This window comes from Python bivittatus, unplaced genomic scaffold (genome assembly GCF_059951505.1).
Source record: "Python bivittatus isolate LINGU-HERP-01145 unplaced genomic scaffold, Pbiv_v1 ctg000700_np1212, whole genome shotgun sequence".
NCBI lineage: Eukaryota > Metazoa > Chordata > Lepidosauria > Squamata > Pythonidae > Python > Python bivittatus.
The window spans coordinates 101,213,070-101,231,155 of record NW_028277098.1 but is presented as its reverse complement, the minus strand read 5'-3'; the positions used below and the strand labels follow the sequence as shown (position 1 = coordinate 101,231,155).

Below are 18,086 nucleotides of genomic sequence, written 5' to 3'. Positions count from 1 at the left end.
CTTTTTCCTTGGGATGGTTTTAGTTGCTGCCTCCTGTACAATGTTACAGACCTCCGTCCATAGTTCTTCAGGCACTCTGTCTACCAAATCTAATCCTCTAAATCTATTCATCACCTTCACTGTGTACTCACAAGGAATATGATCTAAGTGATACCTGAGTGGTCTAGTGGTTTTCCCTACATTCTTCAATTTAAGCCTAAATTTTGCAGTAAGAAGCTCATGATCTGAGCCACAGTCAGCTCCTGGTCTTGTTTTTGCTGTCTGTATAGAGCTTCTCCATCTTTGGCTGCAAAGTATATAATCAATCTGGTTTCGGTATTGACCATCTGGTGATGTCCATGTGTAGAGTCGTCTCTTGTGTTGTTGGAAAAGAGTGTTTGCTATGACTAGCTTGTTCTCTTGACAGAACTCTATTAGCCTTTGCCCTGCTTCATTTTGTACTCCAAGGCCAAACTTGCCTGTTATTCCGATTACTCCTTGACTTCCTACTTTAGCATTCCAGTCCCCTATGATGAAAAGGACATCTTTTTTTGGTGCTAGTTCTAGAAGGTGTTGTAGGTCTTCATAGAACGGTCAACTTCAGCTTCTTCAGCATCAGTGGTTGGGGCATAGACTTGGATGACTGTGATATTGAATGGTTTGCCTTGGATACGCACTGAGATCATTCTGTCGTTTTTGAGGTTGTACCCCATTACTGCCTTTCCCACTCTCTTATTGACTATGAGTGCAACTCCATTTCTTCTAAGGGTTTCTTGCCCACAGTAGTAGATATAATGGTCACCCGAATTAAATTCACCCATTCCCGTCCATTTCAGTTCACTGATTCCCAAGATGTCAACGTTCAATCTTGTCATCTCATGTTTGACCACATCCAGCTTGCCTTGGTTCATAGATCTTACATTCCAGGTACCTATACAATATTGTTCTTTATAGCATCGGACCTTCTTTTCGCTTCCAGATACATCCACAGCTGAACGTCCTTTCGGCTTTGGCCCAGCCGCTTCACTCTTTCTGGAGCTACTTGGAATTGCCCTCTGCTCTTCCCCAGGAGCATATTGGACACCTTCCGACCTGAGGGGCTCATCTTCTGGCGTCCTATCTTTTAGCCTTTTGACATTGTCCATGGGGTTTTCTTGGCAAGGATACCGGAGTGGATTGCCATTTCCTTCTCCAGTGGACCACATTTTGTCAGAACTCTCTGTCATGACCTGTCTGTCTTGGGTGGCCCTGCACGGCATAGCTCATGGTTTCACTGAGTTACACAAGCCCCTTTGCCACGACAAGGCAGCGATCCATGAAGGGGACTTCTGCTTTGGGATTCCCACAAATGCTCACATCTCTAAGAGATTATGTATCTTCCAAAACAGGTTCACAGAAGGTCTGTTTTCATGAAGACACCCACCCCCCGCCCCATCGTTGCAAGTGCATTTCTGTAATTTCATGGAGTGTCCAAGCAAGACCCTCATCTTTTAGTTATTGAAATGTACTTAACAGTATTGCATTGGTTTCCCTGATCAGGGGGTCTGCATTGTATGGTCCAAAAAGTCAAGATGGCAGCCATGATGTTGTGATTGAAATGTTGCACGTAAAAAAGAGGCAATCATCACATCATCATGGCTGCCATCTCGACCTTTTGGACCATACTCTGCAGACACTCTTCCCCCTGATGTTGTCTTGATTATATCAATATGGTACTCAATATTTGTGTATCTTTCACCCACATTTCTGTTTGCCACAGAACATTCATTGTGTTGAGCAGAACCTACTTCCTCATTCTCACCATCATGGAAATACTACTCACCTTTAACAACAGGGTTGGGCAATGTCTCACTTCAGAGAGCCAAGAATGCTTCAATCCCATCTCCAACTCACTCAACTTCCAAACAGGATGGTCAGTTTGGAGCAAAGCATGGCGTTGGGTCAGTTCAGCAATTCAATGACTTGGTGGACGTTTGACATGCATGCAAAGGCCTTTTTCATGAACCAGACTGACTTTCATCCAATCAGATAATTTGCTAAGGCAGTGTGAATTGATGCAAAGATCCAAATCGATGATTTGAATAGATTGTTTGATGATTGAGATCACACTGTTTCTAGTCCATGTGCATGTACTTTCCCAGTTTTGGGCATATGATTACAGCTCTGCCTGGAGATCTCATACTCAGTTGTTCATTCACTAATCTGGCCAAATTCCAAATAGCTTCTTGTTGGCTTTGCTCACACAACCAGGCTTGGTAAAGACTTAGGAAGCCCATTTGCACTGCACGTTAAAGTTGGTTAGTTTATGTCTTATGTTCGGTTGAGTGGCGTTTGTGTCTTAGCGCATTGCCTGAATTTACCACATTGGCTTACTTTACAGTTTATTATTGTTAACTAGGTTTGTAAGGCTGCCCCACTCAAACAGTGTGACTCTGGGCAGCCTAGACCGTGAGACCCAAACCGTAGAACATTAAAACATGTACAATAAATAAAGATAAAATCCAAACTATGAAATGGTGACCAAGCCCCATAACATAACAACCAAAAGAAGACTCCACTCACCTCTCCCAAATGCCTGGGGGGAAACACCAGGACTTAACGGTTTAGTATCTTGTGCAAATTCAGACAATAGGTGCATGGAATCCCTAGGCTAAGTATGTTGGGTGAACAAGGCCTCTCTGTGTTGAGATACATATTCCTTCATTTTTGCTACTCCCAGTAGAGAAATAGATGGACGGTCAGCAGGTGGAGAAGAGGTCTCCACAATCTCTTTTCTGGTTTTTGTTTTTTTTTTACTGGAGATGGCTATTGCTTTGATCAGTTGCAGCATCCAATGCAGCTGATAAGTAACAAGGATGATTACAGATTTGTTGGCTTGGCTGGAAAACATCCTGTTACCGCCCACTTCACCAAAGGAATGGTTTTATGCGTAGCAGAATTGCCACCACATTAAACGCCTTGTCCAACTAATCTGCCTGCATCTTAACCCACATGGCCAAGGCTTTAATCACAGTATGAGCTGATTTTCTAAAAGGTTTCCAACAGGGATAATTGTTTAACTCTTAAAGAATTATTAAATAAATAAAGTTCCTACGCAGCCAATCTCCAAAGGTGGGGATATTTTATTCACGTTTTGCTCCATCTCTTTTGAGTACAGGGACTTCTGAGTTTACATTGACCCCCACTGTTATGCCTTCCTAGGAGACAAAGATTCATTATGATTTATTAATTAATTAATCAAATTTATAGGGCTGCCTCTCTAACCTGTGGAATTCTGGGCAACAATAATCCCCAGGATCCTCAGCAAACCACGATGCAGCCAAAAGAGTGACACGTGTAGTAGCATCATGGCCTAATGTCATCAGAAGTTCAGTTAGTTAGCTAGGAAATTTATATAGCCACCATCTCACTGAACATGACTTTCAGACTTGCAAGATTCTGTTACTGTAACCTTACAATAAAGATAGTGTTAGTACTCATGGTCGGTGCTTCTGGTCTGGAGTCCTCAAAGGGCTGACATCAATCTTGCAAGTCTGAAAGTACATTTCTCCCCCCTCGCTAGGTGTAGACACATGACAGCATCTGAAAATCTTTTCCAAGTCACCTAGGGATCTACAGCTAAATGACAATAGCATGCTGGCAATGTTCAACTTACGTCCTCCTGAACATCTGAGGAGACTTCCTACACAGCACCCTTGTGATCTCACATGATGCTCTCTACTGAACAGCTGAGCTGATTTCCTGCTGACTCAGCAGGGGCACAAAATGAACCCTCCTGAAGTCAGCTGACCACCAGAAATGCCTATGCTCTGCAGGGCTTAGGGTTTACACCATTTTCCCTTTGCTTCTCCCATCCCCACTTGCACTAACCATCACACCCCTGGCAACATTTATTTCCTCCCTGGTCCCACTGATGCTGCTTCAGGTCATCCCCAACCCAGATGTGAGTCAGATTTCAGTCATTTTTGGTTATACTGATGTTAAAGTAGCATTTGTTTTCCTTGAGGGCATCTAAGGCAGCGTTTCTCAAACTTGGCAACTTTACGATGGGTGGACTTCAACTCCTAGGATTCTCATTCCCAACAGTGCAATACACACACACAATGATTAAACAATAAGAGTTTATCCATTGAAATCTGAATCACAGTGACAGTGCAGCAGTTTATGGTACAATAATAGGAAGAGAGAGCCAGTTTGGTGTTGTGATTAAGGCATCAGGCTAGAAACTAGGAGGCCACGAGTTCTAGTCCCATCTGGGCACGAAGCCAGCTGGGGGATCTTGGGCCAGTCCCTCTCTCTCAGCCCTAGGAAGGAGGCAATAGCAAACTGCTTCCGAAAAACTTTGTCAAGAAAACTGCAGGGACTCGTCCAGGCAGTCTCCAAGAATTGGACATAATTGGACAGATTAAAAAATAAAAAAGGAAGAGGAGGAAGAACATGAGGTGGGTCACGAATCAACTGACAGGTCTGATCCGGTAGTGTCAGGGTTTAGCAGTTAAATTTTGTGGAACCATCTTCCACTGGCTCTGATCATCTAACCCAGTGTGTTCCAAACTTGGCAACTTTAAGCTGTGTGGACTTCAACTCCCAGAATTCCCCAGCCAGCCATGCTGGCTGGGGAATTCTGGGAGTTGAAGTCCACACAGCTTAAAGTTGCCAAGTTTGGAACACACTGATCTAACCCCATGCCTTGATCATGATGCCAAGAACCATCTCCAAGCCCATGAACATTTTGATACCACCTTGTGGAGAGCCAAAAAGCAGAGCGAGAAAAGTATGCCAGGTTGTGTAGAAGAATAATTTGAGAGTAGTTATCAACTTGCGAATAATGGATGACTTTGGGGTCATGGTTAAGTTGCTGGACTAGAAACTAGGAGACTGTGAGTTCTAGTCCACCCTTTGACATGGAAGCTGGTTGGGTGATTTGGGGCCGGTTGCACTCTCTCAGCCCAACCCACCTCACAGGGTTGTTGCGATGGGGAAAATAGGAGAAGGGAAGATTATATACACCACCTTGAATTGTACAAAATAAAGGTACAGAGAATCTAATAATAACAATCCGAGTCACTTGTTGAAATGGGCAGCTATATAAATTGGTTAAAAATTAAAATAATATAAAGTATTTCTCAGGGGTAAACTATTATTCCAGAGGAGTCAAACTTCTGCAATCAATGCTGCTCAGTAGGACCAAAAACGTCTAGTATCAAGAGCTGGACCTGTTTCTGTAAAGGCTGATCCAGAATCTCTACTTGGTTTCTCCATTTCTGTGAGAATCTAAGGATGGATTAACACAACACACTAAGTGTGGCTTGTTTGAACTCGGGTTGGTTTTCTCTCTCTATGTCTGCTGATGCGTAGATAGCACCGTGTGTTGTGTGAACCTAGACACAACCAGATCTGGGCTGGAAAATCCAGAGTACCACTAGATGGCAGCAGAGAGATAGAGGAAAAAAATTAACTTTTTACGGTCATCTACTGAGCATCTGGACATTCAAAGCCTGGTCTGGAAGCTGTAGTGAACCCAGCTACAGTACTTGGGCTAATTTATGATTCAGTGAATCAGTGAATCATCAATGTATGAAGTCAGAAAATGGTTTAATTTGGTAATCAGGTTAAGTGTGTTGCTACCTCAACTTCTGAATCAGTCTGAGGTCATTTCTCCAATAGTGATTTATAGGGTCTTCATAGCATTAATCCAGCCATTGCTGAAATGATATAAAGCTTGTCTTCACTGTGGTCATTTGGCTCAACGACTCCAGATAATGCTGTTGAGTCACCAGCGCAGAAGTGACCTGAGCCTCAATGTCATGATCTGAATCCTGAACTGGATCATGTCCATGCTTCTGTCTGCTTCTTCCCCCATAAAGAACTTGTGCTCTTTTTGACTTTCAATTGTCTGATGATGTTATTGCTTTTAGCGGGTCAAATTCAGGAAAGAACAGAACAACCGGAACAAAACTACAAGAGAAAATGCAGGGTCTCCTGGTGTACAAGGAAGCAGGAACTTCATAAGCGTTCAGCTCCCTCTGTGCAAAATATTTTCTTTTCTCATAAAATTTCCATAGCTGCATTTTTATGAATGTGCAGAAAAGGATAGTCCAGAGCATGGGAAGTAATGCGCCTCTATTCTGCCCTAGTCAGAAGCTCCCTTGAAGTCCATTCTGGGCACTGCAGTCTACAAATGACATTGTCAGATTGGAGTGGGTTCATGGAAGGGCGATCAAGATGGTGAGGGGTCTGGAAATCAAGTCCTATAGAGAACTAGTTAAAGTTTCTGGGTATGTTGAAGTCCACGCATCTTCAAGCTGCCAAGGTTGAGAAACACTGCACTGGAGGACCTCTGATAGATGATCCCTGTTCGAAGACCTCCTGAAAACAAGAGAGAAGACCAAGGAGGAATATGATAGCAGATAGCTGAAGGCTTGTCTCACGGAAGAGGGAGTCAGGTTGTTCTCTCTTGGCCCCAGAAAGTAGGACAAGAACCAATGGATTCAGAGTACAAGGAAGGAGGACCTCCTGATTGTGCAAGCTGCCAGCCGGTGGAACAGACTGACTCATGAACAATGAGTTCTCCTTCATGGGAGGTCTTCAAACAGTGTCTGGTTGATCATCTATCAGATGATCAGAGATAGTCTAGTGCAGTGTTTCTCAACCTTGGCAACTTGAAGATGTGTGGACTTCAACTTCCAGAATTCCCCAGCCAGCAAGGCTGGCTGGGGAATTTTGGGAGTTGAAGTCCACACATCTTCAAGTTGCCAAGGTTGAGAAACACTGCTCTAGTGGATCCTGCACTGAGCAGGGGTTAGACTACATGCCCTCTAAAAACCAAGCCCTTTCTATTGTTCCTGGCGTGAAATTTGTTATCATTATTTCTGCTTCTCTTCCCAGTCACCGCTGGTCTTCAAGGTAGCAACTCCCCAAGGATTCTCCAAGTCCAAACACTTTCTGAAAATTGTTCATGAGAGCATTTGTCTCCCCTCTGCTCCAGAAAAGACCCAGGCAAAATGTATTTTGCTCAGTGAAACCTGGCTCAGAGTTTTCCCAACTTTTTTAGACCCTGGAAGCTGTTACTTGAAAAAGAACATTCCCAGAACTTTTGATCAGGAAGCAACGCTGGAGTGATAAAAAAAAATCCAGTGATTTTTTTCCCCCTCTCTTCGTCTCTCCGGAAACTCCTTGAAAAACCTTGATCTATGTTAGTCAGCGCGGGCCATTTATGGAGGAATTTTTTTCCCTACAGTTTTCTTCTCTAAACTGTAAGGCAACACAGAACACATCTGACTTAATGTCAAATCAGTTTCCTGTTGTCACTTCCCATATGAGGAGTTGGCAAATTTGCAGCCACGCACTACGCAGAACCATCTGATTCTGTGGGCGACGTGCCGATTTATGCCATGATCAAGTAGACACAAGAGTTGTCGCTGTTTTAACTAAACCAGCTTCTCAGATGGCTTCTGGTGTCTTTCTTTTTGGTGTGTTTTTCAGTCTGCTTTCCAGCCTGCTTTCAGCAAGAAACGGAGGTGAGTGATCCGACAAAAGGCTTTAGGCAGAAGATACTGACACATTAAATTAAACAAGTTGGACTCATCACAAAATGCTCAAACCCTCAGCTAATTAGTCATGCCCTCTCCTAGGATACTCTCTTGGATTCACTCCTCTTTAGTTTTCCATTTTCTCTCTTTAAAAACAATAATAACATGGATGGCTACTGCTTCGGCTATCTGGAGGGAAGTTGGGTGAAGGAGTTGATCTGCTTCAAAAAAAACTCGGTTCTCCCATGCTCATTCTTCCTCTTGTTTCTGAATGTCTTCTCTTTCTTTTTTGTTGGGGGGGGGATTCATAAGAATCACTCATAATCATAATTCATAGAATCACTCATGCTCACAATCAATGTAACTGTCTCACTTTCCATCTTTTAAAAATGAAAGTTGTCTTGGGAGCAGAGAAAGGACTGCTCAATGGGTTGTAGATATTTTCTTTTGGTTAGTGGTGGTTTAGGGCAAAAATACAAGCTGCGGAAGTAAGCTATGGCCCTTCCCATTCCTGATCTCCTGGCTATGGTCTCCCACAGTCCCTTTTGATGGGTGTTTCTAGAGGATGGAGAAGTGAAGGAGCCCACCTCACTTCACCTCAGATCGTGAGATGGAGCATCTTGTTTTTTCAAGTTGTGGTCCCACTGGGAAGCAGATTACTCTGCCAATCAGTCAAGATTGCTTCAGGAAGCAACACTGCTTCACGCCAACCTTGCCACTCTAAAATTAAGCCACTAGATGGCAGGAATTTAAATCTAATCACAGCCATTAATTCTGAAGTGCTTGTTGATTACTCTGGAATCAGCACCTGCTTTGTGGGTGCATTTATTTTGAAAGGAACATCTGTGCTTGTCTATGTATGCACCAAGAGACCCCCAGTTATAGGGTAATTTAAAGAAGGAGACCAGGACACTGCAACGATCAGAATCAGCCCTCTTCTGCTCCACCAGGCTTGTTTCAACCCAGTCTGGGACATTTGCCCCCTAAACTGCCCTACTGATTTTGGGCTCTTCAGGTTGGTGCCTGGCAATGCCTCAGTCACTGCCCTGGAACAGTGCTTTGAGGTTTCCTTGATCGGGTTGGTTGTGATCACAGTTCTGGGCAAGGCGTTCAACACAGGACACCTCGTTTGAGGAAGGGCTGGAAGTGTGAGAGAGCTGTAACTGCAGCCTGGGTTCCTCTTTCTCAGGCATGAAGGCCCAGGACCCAAAGGTGTGGCAGTCCCCGGAGTCTGTTCGGGTACTAATAGGAGAAGACCTCCACCTGGAGTGCCTGGTGTCTGAGCAATTGCACCCCGGTCCTGTGAAATGGTACTTGGGGGAAGGTCCACGCCGGATACTCATCTACGCAGACAAGTGGACTCCTGAAAATGATCAAAGAATAGAGAGGAGGTCCCCAAGTTCCAACACAGATTTCACTATCTTCATCCACAATGTTACTCTGGAAGATGCAGGGACATATTACTGCGTGAAGGAGAAGAAAAACAGCAAGGACTGGTTCAAAGGACATGGGACTCAAGTGGTCGTGAAAGGTCAGTGTGAAAAAGCTGTGGGAGAAGTTTGCTTATTTGGCTTCTGGGTCTGGGGACTTGCGTGTTAGTGCTGCAGCCACGCCTGGCTCCAGATTTGGGTCTTCCATACACCAACTCGCTTGGGGCCTCCAGGAACACTGCTGTGTGGTCCAACCATCTTCCACTTTTCTGCAAGTATGTTCAGTGGATGGTTGTAGCTCTCCAGGGGCATTACATGTTCATGGAAACTTGGAAAGAGAAGGCTGTGCAAGACAATGGGGTCCTGCTGGGGGTGGGGGGATTCTGCATAACAGCCTACTGTCATGCGTGCAAGCATTAGATATGGTTGCCACACCAGGGACATAAAACCACCAAGTGGATGTTGGTTCTCCTCATTGTATACATCTCTATGCCTCTCACTCCTGAAAGGCCTAGAAGGGTTCCAGTGGTCTACCATGTCAAGGCGGACAGACCTTTGAAGAGATACACATAGTGGTTAAAAGATCTTTCATCCAGGAAGGTGAAAGAACTATAGAAACATAGACAGTAAGGGTTGGGACTGAACTTAGAAACTATCTAGTCCAGGGCAGGAATCCACTACTATAGAGTCCTTGACAGATAACCACCCAGCCTTTGTTTAAATACCTCCAGCAGAGGAGAGTCCACCTCTTCCAAGACAGTCTCTTCCATCATTGAACAGCTCTTAGTATTACAAAATCTTTTCTGATGACCCAGTGAAGTCTATCTCCTTGTAACGGGATTCCCTTGTTTTTTTGTCCTGTTCCATGGAACAACTTGGAACAATTCTGCCCTTTCTTCCACATGACCACCCTTCAGATACCTGAGGTCAGCTATCAGGTCTCTCTGCAGACTTCTCCAGGCTAAACACACCTCATGCCTTCAAGAGTTCCTTGTAATTTTTTTCTTCCAACACTTCATCTTCATTGTTCTTCCCTGGACATACTTGTACTCCAGTTTGTCAGTATCCTTCCTAAAATATAGTGCCCTGAATTGGACTCCATATTCTCGGTGTGAGTCAGATTAATGTAGAACAGAGAGGAACAATGACTTTTCTTGACTTTGACACAACGGAGCACCATAGGCAAGGATGTGTTTCTCCCTACACAATCCCCGCAACTTTCAAGTGCTTTATTTTCACTCAAAGGATCCAAGATGCCCCCCCCCCAAATTTTCCTTAAGCAGAATATCTCCCCCAGCACAGAGAGTCCTACCCCCCGCTTCCCTGCCAAGTCATTCTCAGAATTTTAGGAATGGAGGCAGGAGAAAACAAATTTTTCTGATCTGTATTTTCTTACCAATCTGTTCTGCACTTCCCAGATTACACAATCCAATTCTCTTCTGGCATTTTCACTTCTTGAAATTTTCCAGAGCCATTTTGACCTAAACGTAAACCAATGTTAGCTCACATTGCATACTGGTGGGGTTTTTGTTCAATGTGTCATGTAAACCTAGACAATGAGTTACTTCTGTAACTTGGAACCGGATTGGAAATCCATCATACACATTTTCATGCATACCAAAAGCCACAAATCCATCCTTTGGCCAAACTTCTCTTTTTTTAAAATTATATTTATTAAAAAATTTATTGAAAATTTTCATATAATAATAACAAACCAAAAGAAAAAAACAGGGAAACCCCCCAAAGGTTAAGAACCATCTAGATCAGTGTTCCTTAACCTTGGGAACTTTAAGATGGGTAGACTTCAACTCCCAGAATTCCCCAGCCAGCCATGGGGGTTCTGGGAGTTGAAGTCCACCCATCTTAAAGTTCCCAAGGTTGAGGAACACTGATATAGATGACTTCTGACCTTCTTTTCAACACATAATTACATTCTTATTGTCCCTCCTCCCTCTGAAGTATTTTACAAGTCCCTTCATTTAATCCTCATCTTTCTTAGTCTTCAAATCCATAAATCATCAATTATTTTTCTCTTCTTTCAACAAAAAGTCCTTGCAAGGCTTCCAGTCTTTCAAAAAAGTTTTTGTCGTTCTCAGACCAAGCAGGTCAGTTTTGCCATTTCTGCACATTCTGACATTTTCACAGTCCATTCCTCCCCAGTGGGAATTGCATTTTTCTTCCGTCGTTGTGTGTACAATAATCTTGCTGCAGTTACCATGTACAGTACCAAGTTACCCTGAATCTTTTCTAATCCATTACCCATAAGTCCCACTGAAAAGAGTTTGGTTTCTTGCAATATTAATCCTAAATCTCCTTGGCAAGTTGACATGAATTTGTACCCAGAATTTCTTAGCTTTCACACAAGTCCACCATGCACGATAAAAGTTCGGCTGAACTTCTCAAGGCTGCGAGTGGCTGTCTGAAGAACCCAAGTTGCTCAATCCTGGTTAGAGAAATTACCCCTTGCCCGGGTTTACGTGACCCATTGAAGGAAAACCTTGCCACCGTGGTAAGCCACTCCACAACAAGCCAGCTAACCAGGGCTACGACTAACCAAATTTAACGCGTTCTGCAAATGCGGTCAGTAGACTTATACAAGGAACAAAGCCGCGGCTGGATTTTTCGCTTTCGGCACAACCATGCCATGTTTCTCTTTAGCATCTCCAGATTCTCAAGATATCCCGGTCATTCCAGTTGCTGTTGGGGTATCTGGCCTCATCCTGATCGGTTTGCTCTGCGCAGCGCTTTGCATCTACATAAAGAAGAAAAGAGGTGAGTGAAGTTGGGCCTGCCTTCGCTGCAAGTTGGGGGAATGAACAGTTAGGAGGTTAGTTTAAGATAGTCCTTTTCCAAACTTGGCCCCTTTAAGAGGTGTGGACTTCAACTCCCAGAATTCCCCAGCCAGCATGGCTGGCTGGGGAATTCTGGGAGTTGAAGTCCACCCCTCTTAAAGGGGCCAAGTTTGGAAAACATTGGTTTAGAAAACAGATGGAGCAAGCCACAGAGATGACTTTGGAGAAACTACACAGAGATAGAGACAGAAACAAAAGCCGGTGTTACAAAACAGAGGAAGCGTGAGAAAGAAACTCAGGCTGGCTCCCCGCTAATTTACTGAGCTATAAAGGGAGGGGAGGGAAAACACAGTCAGGCTTTCAAGACTGGTATCAGCCCTTCAAGGTAGGCCAGGTCAGGAAACGCCACTCCACAAGTTTGACTGGAACTGGACTTTATTGATACAAGAATCTTGACCTTCCCATAGAGATTGCGGGAATGTGGGCAAAGAAATACGTTACAGTTCATTTTTGCAAGCCGCTGTGCTAATTCTCTCCGCTTTTCTCTTGTGTCCAGGTCTGAGGAGCAGCAGTTCAAGGTCTGTGGAAGTTAGATATCGTTCCCTGAGCTTGATGCAATGGGGGTGGAGGTGGGGGGGCGGCTTCTGCAATCGGGGCTGGAGGGATCCCATGTACCAGTGCCCGGGCACAGAAACGCACTCGCATGCATGCAAACACACCCACGGAGCGCCCCTGGGTTTCTCATTCTCGGCCAATGCCAAACGAGCTGTTGGCGATGGAGAAATCCGGCCGCCGTGTTCTGCAGAGCAGAGGCAAACCTTCTCCGGGCACATCCACGCTGGGGACTTCAATCTTTGGGTGCTGCAGCTGATGTTCGGTCGAAGAATCAAAGTCCTGGGCTCAGCCCGGTCCGACTTTCTACCCGAGCTCTGCCACCTTGGATGCTGGCAACCCCTTTGCTGGCTGCAGGAGGCATTTTCCCTCCCTTCCAGCCAAACCAGGTGAGATGCCAAAGGCCCAGATCTCTTTCTCGGGCTGGTTTTGGGTTTTTAACCCATGCTGGGGGCTTCCGAATCTGATTGCGACCGTGGAGCTTGGGGGAAGACGGAATGGAGCCTTCTCTTCCACGCTGCCACTGTCTCCGTCTCTGCCCCACTCCACTGCCAATGCTGTCATTTCCCTTCCCTTTGGGGTTAATGGCAACAGTGTGGAGGACTTCCATCCAGAAGACGGTGTACGGGGGGGGGGGGATTAAGCTTCAGCTCCTGCCGTGCTGCTCTGCCTATCAAATTCAAAGCACCCCCTGACAATGGCATTATAGTCGAAGACAGATGGATTCCAGATCTGTAATCTGGCTTTAATTAGGGGGGAGGGGGCAGGGACAAAAAGCCGTGAAAGAGCCCGCTGAGTCTGGAAATCTGCTAATCTGATTCCACTCCCCCCCGCCCACCTGCCCGCCTGCCTGCCGGCCTGCCTGCCTGCCTGCCTGCCTGCCTGCTGGCCGTCTTTCCTTCCTTCTTTCCTTCTTTCCTTCCTTCCTTTTCTTATTCCCTTTCTTTCTTTCTTTCTTTCTTTCTTTCTTTCTTTCTTTCTTTCTTTCTTCCTTCCTTCCTTCCTTCCTTCCTTCCTTCCTTTCTTTTTCTTATTCCCCATCTGTCTCCTTCCTTCCTTCCTTCCTTCCTTCCTTCCTTCCTTCCTTCCTTCCTTCCTTCCTTCCTTCCTTCCTTCCTTCCTTCCTTCCTTCCTTCCTTCCTTCCTTCCTTCCTTCTTTCTTTCTTTCTTTCTTTCTTTCTTTCTTTCTTTCTTTCTTTCTTTCTTCCTTCCTTCCTTCCTTCCTTCCTTCCTTTCTTTCTTTTTCTTATTCCCCATCTGTCTCCTTCCTTCCTTCCTTCCTTCCTTCCTTCCTTCCTTCCTTCCTTCCTTCCTTCCTTCCTTCCTTCCTTCCTTCCTTCCTTCCTTCCTTCCTTCCTTCTCTTTCTTTCTTTCTTTCTTTCTTTCTTTCTTTCTTTCTTTCTTTCTTTCTTTCTTTCTTTCTTTCTTTCTTCTTATTCCCCATCTGTCTCCCTCCCTTCCTGTTTCTCTTTCTCTTTCTCTTTTGCCTCTAGTGATTTCATCAAGCATTACCTGCCCACTGTCAAGCTTTCTTTAACACCCCTAAGGTAGCCACCAGGTAAACTGTCTGGAGGCCCAGAAATTTGTGCCACTTAAATTTAGCTGCAGAGCCCCATAGTAACAAGGGATGATATTCCACATCTTTCTCTAGGCAGAAATGAAATAGGCACATTAAACGCGCCATAGACTTAAATGGATGATTGGTGTAATGCACCTATTTTATTATATTTTTTTTAAAAAATCCAAACCTTCCCCAAAGAGGTGGGGGGAAGAAGCTACAATTCAAACCCCAATCGCTCCAGGGACGTGTTCTGCCTTTATAGCCATCAATCACTAAAAACAAAACAGGAAAAAGGTCAAAAGGTTGCCCCCCGCCCCCCCATTGTTAAGACTGAGGCCGGCGTTTCTCAACCTTAGCAACTTTAAGATATGTGGACTTCAACTCCCAGAATTCCCCAGCCAGCCTGGCTGGGGAATTCTGGGAGTTGAAGTCCACACATCTTAAGTCATTTGCTAATATCATTTGCTAATTTAGATAGTTCATCTGCCAGATAATTGCAAGGTTCCAGGCAATGCTAAGTCTATTTTAAGCCATATTCCTGCATCAGTGTATCTGTGGAAAAGCCCACTAAACCCAGAAGGGGTGTCCTCTTTGTAGACACCCATAGGTTGAGTTCACCCAACTTGCTTAACCAGATCAGTACAAAAGTCAGCAGAGGCGCACCTGCTAAGCTGGATTATTTGTGTATCTTAACCGAGCTGAGCTGACCTTGGCTTGACGGAGTGGGCAAACCCACCTACCTGGTTAGATATGGTTCTGTGTATTGTGCGAACCCAGAACATGCATTAATTCTATAACCAGGTTATGTGTGTTCTTTAACAGCAGGAGGCGGTCCACAGGGTGTGATCAAAGAAGATGCACATGAAAAGTGGTCAGGGCTTCGATGAAACCATCACGGCCACCATCTTCGACCACACCCTGCCCACACTGCTGCATCCAGTCCCAGGATTGTTCCCCCTTAACTTGGGCAAAATAGCAATTGCAGATCCTCTTATGCAGTTCCATACCTGGTTAGAGATGCAGAACTGGAATCCTAGCCCATCTCCATTTAGAAAGCATGTTTCCAGCCCTCATGAAGGTGAAGATACCTGGAAAGTTGGCAAATGTCCCCAGAGTGTCCAGCATTCAAGAAGAGGCAATTTAGCTTATCTCTCTCGTACAACATCAAGGCAATACGAGACACAGAATAAGAAAATAAGAAATCTATTCCTTATTCTTCCCTGCGCTGCCATAATTTTGTGGAAAGATTGATTTCTAGTTCGTCAACAAGGACATAAAGCAGTAACTGAAATATTCGACATTTTTTTGTTGTGGTTAACTTGATTGATCTTTTGAGCCAATATATAGAATTTGATATAAGGGCGTTGGGGGAGACAAACAAGTCCTGATCATTGGGAAAGCATGGCATGAACAGAAACATGGCCGTGGGGGCTTCTAACCTGTCTGCTTTCTGCATTTTCTTTCTAGGTCTGACACCTCCTTTCCACAAAAACAGCAGTCTTCTAAGCAGGTAGGAGGAACACCGTTCGTATTTATTCTGCTCTGAAACAGAATCGCAAGGGGTGGTCTTTTATGCTGACCCCATTTCAGAGGAGAAAATAATTTTGCAGCTATTGGCCTTGTTTTCACAACATAGTTAACTAGGTTAGGTGAACCCCTAGGCAGTGTTTCTCAACCTTGGCCGCTTGAAGATGTGTGGACTTCAACTCCCAGAATCCCCCAGCCAGCCTTGCTGGCTGGGGAATTCTGGGAGTTGAAGTCCACACATCTTCAAGCGGCCAAGGTTGAGAAACACTGCCCTAGGAGATGCATTCCTACCATGTGCTAAGCTTAGTGTTTACCTTGGTTAATAGTTAGTGTTCATCTTGGTTAATGTGTTTTTGGGGGGGGGGGAAAGTGGCCTCGTTAGTTTATATTTCAGTGTGTTGTAAGTCCCAGAAGGTGAGTTAATTTTGTACCCATTGCGGAAGTGCCTGTATGGGTTTAAAATCCTGAGCTCACTGTTGCTTTTATTCCAGACTTCTGGGGTTAAAGAGATCGTCTATGCTGACCTGAAGGGCCCAAGCAGATTACAGATTCCCAGGAAAATCAATTCGGAAGAGCGTTCGGAATATGCTACCATCAAGGGAGCACCGACTGGGGCCACAGAGGAAGGACCTTTCTCAGCCTGAATCTGTGAAATTAGAGAAGAAGTCGAGATGGGGAAGAAATCTTAGCTACTTCATATATAAAAGCAACATCACTTCATTTTGCATTTCTCAGCCAGTCCTCAGACGGAAATGCACTCACCCTTTGAAATTTCACCCGATTCCAAATATCGTCGCTTGTCGGTTGGAAAACAAGCACGTCGGGGAAATGTCTGTATAAAATTTGTATTGTCGTGGAGTAATGGACGAGGGTGCGCTATTGTAAACTACGTACGGGGGAAAAACGCAACCCCAAAGGCGGAGGCTTGCAGAAAACACCCCAATCTTAATAGCAATATAGATTTCCACTTCCAAAACCTGCATGGATGTGTGGCTGAAGTCACCAAGGAGACTTTGAAAAGATGCTCAACATTTAATGAACAGGAGTTGACCAAGATGCCAGATTGGGAGACTAAGAGCAACAGAAATTGGCGTTTGTTTCTAGAAAGACAAGGTCCTGCTCCTTATAAAATGCAGCGAACGGCTAAAATATTCCTTGTATTACTTCTTCATTCCCCCCTTGGAAAGAGGCTTTCCATTTGCCATTAAATCTGGAAACTTGAAAGGCAGAAAGGAGGAGGGAGGCAAGGAGGCGTTTGGGAATGTCTGAATGCTGTTTTTTCTTTCGCCCTGTGGCCGTCTCTACCGCTAAGATATTACATGGCTGTTTACCCACTTACAGAACCGACATGCCGCTCGGATTATGTTTTTATAGCAAAACAGAGCATCTGCATTAAACAAAACCCACAGGCCAGGCCAAACTCTCCTGAGTTAATTAATTTGATCACTAGGCAAAAAGACAGCGCGGGAGAAACCCTCAGAGAGCTGTCGAAGGGACGGCTATCCTGAAAGCTATGGCTGCAAACCGAAATGACGTGTTTTTTGCAGAAGGGGCGATGCTGGGTTAGCCCCTTTTCTGTGGGTGTCCAGGACACTAAGTCATAACGTAACCGAGAAAAGCAGGGCTCACAGGACACACCAGACCAGGGCTTCTCACAGTGTGGTCTGAGGACCCCCGGGGGTCCCCCAAGATCCTCTCAGGGGTCTGTGAAAGCAAAATGATTTCCCAGCCTTTCTGGAAAAACAATACAATCTTAAAGTCCCATCAAACGGTCATGAGAAGCGGTAGCACCAACGAAGGCGTCCGTTTTGATTTTTAATACCGATCAATATCACCCATGCAAAGAAAGCTCTTTTGGCGTCCGCCGTCATTTTTAAAAGTGGGAAGGGGTCCTGAGAGAAGAAAGTTTGAGAAACACTGCAGTAGACCACACGTACCCCCCAAAGTAACCAAGGCTAGCCGGGATTCTCTATATTAACCCCTTACCTTCTTGAGAATAAACCCAACGGATGTCACTTGTCCTGAATTTTACTTTCTAGGTTTTTAGGATTTGACATTAATCTCCGAAACCGAAGAAGCCCAAACTCCAATATTCACAGATTAGTTTATTCAGGAAGGCAGAGTCCCTGAGAGCTCTTGCAACCCCTTTTTCTGAAAAGGCAAGACCAAAGGGCTAACTGTCCTTTCTCCAGATGAGGCAGACCTTGAAATATTATTCCCTGTTTGTTGTTATGAATGGCATTTCGTGATGCTCTTGTGTTTTTCTCAGCCTCAGAGACATCTCTAATCCCAGCAAGACAGGCAAAATCATTTTATTCCTTTATTTATTTGAATGTATTAGCCGCCCAACTCCAATGGACTCTGAGCAGTGTGCAAAACTAGAAAAAACATAGAAATAGATAAAAACATCAAATCAGCTGGACAGCACCTTAGATTCTGGGTAAAGTGCCCCTGAAATTCAACATCTCTTTCGGAACGGGAGACAGAAACTTCTTACCTCCAACCCACCTTTCTTGGACCAGATAAATTGGCATATATACATATATACTTGATACAGTGAATATATGCAAAACAACAACAAAAAGAGAAAGTAAGAAAAAGAAAGAAATGAAAAGAGAAGAAAGCATATAGTTATACCTTCCGCTTTTCTTTC

The 18,086-nt window shown here is 44.6% G+C and overlaps 1 protein-coding gene across 1 annotated transcript; it reads left to right on the top strand.

The window, feature by feature from the left end:
- Positions 1-7,334: 7,334 nt before the first annotated feature.
- On the top strand, positions 7,335-17,434 carry LOC112542811 (signal-regulatory protein beta-1-like). Its single transcript, XM_025176522.2, has 6 exons — positions 7,335-7,499; positions 8,701-9,042; positions 11,600-11,713; positions 12,290-12,311; positions 15,374-15,416; positions 15,925-17,434. The coding sequence occupies exons 1-6, from the start codon at positions 7,427-7,429 to the stop codon at positions 16,075-16,077; spliced, it is 747 nt and encodes a 248-aa protein (XP_025032290.1). The 5' UTR covers positions 7,335-7,426; the 3' UTR covers positions 16,078-17,434.
- The last annotated feature ends 652 nt before the right edge of the window (positions 17,435-18,086 follow it).

What these genes read in the sequence shown, in the direction of transcription:
- LOC112542811 (XM_025176522.2), top strand. Translation starts at nt 7,427, where the DNA reads ATGGCTTCTGGTGTCTTTCTTTTTGGTGTGTTTTTCAGTCTGCTTTCC. An exon ending in CTACATAAAGAAGAAAAGAG is followed by an intron (nt 11,714 to 12,289) that starts GTGAGTGAAGTT and finishes TCTTGTGTCCAG; the next exon opens with GTCTGAGGAGCAGCAGTTCA. An exon ending in CTGAGGAGCAGCAGTTCAAG is followed by an intron (nt 12,312 to 15,373) that starts GTCTGTGGAAGT and finishes TTTTCTTTCTAG; the next exon opens with GTCTGACACCTCCTTTCCAC.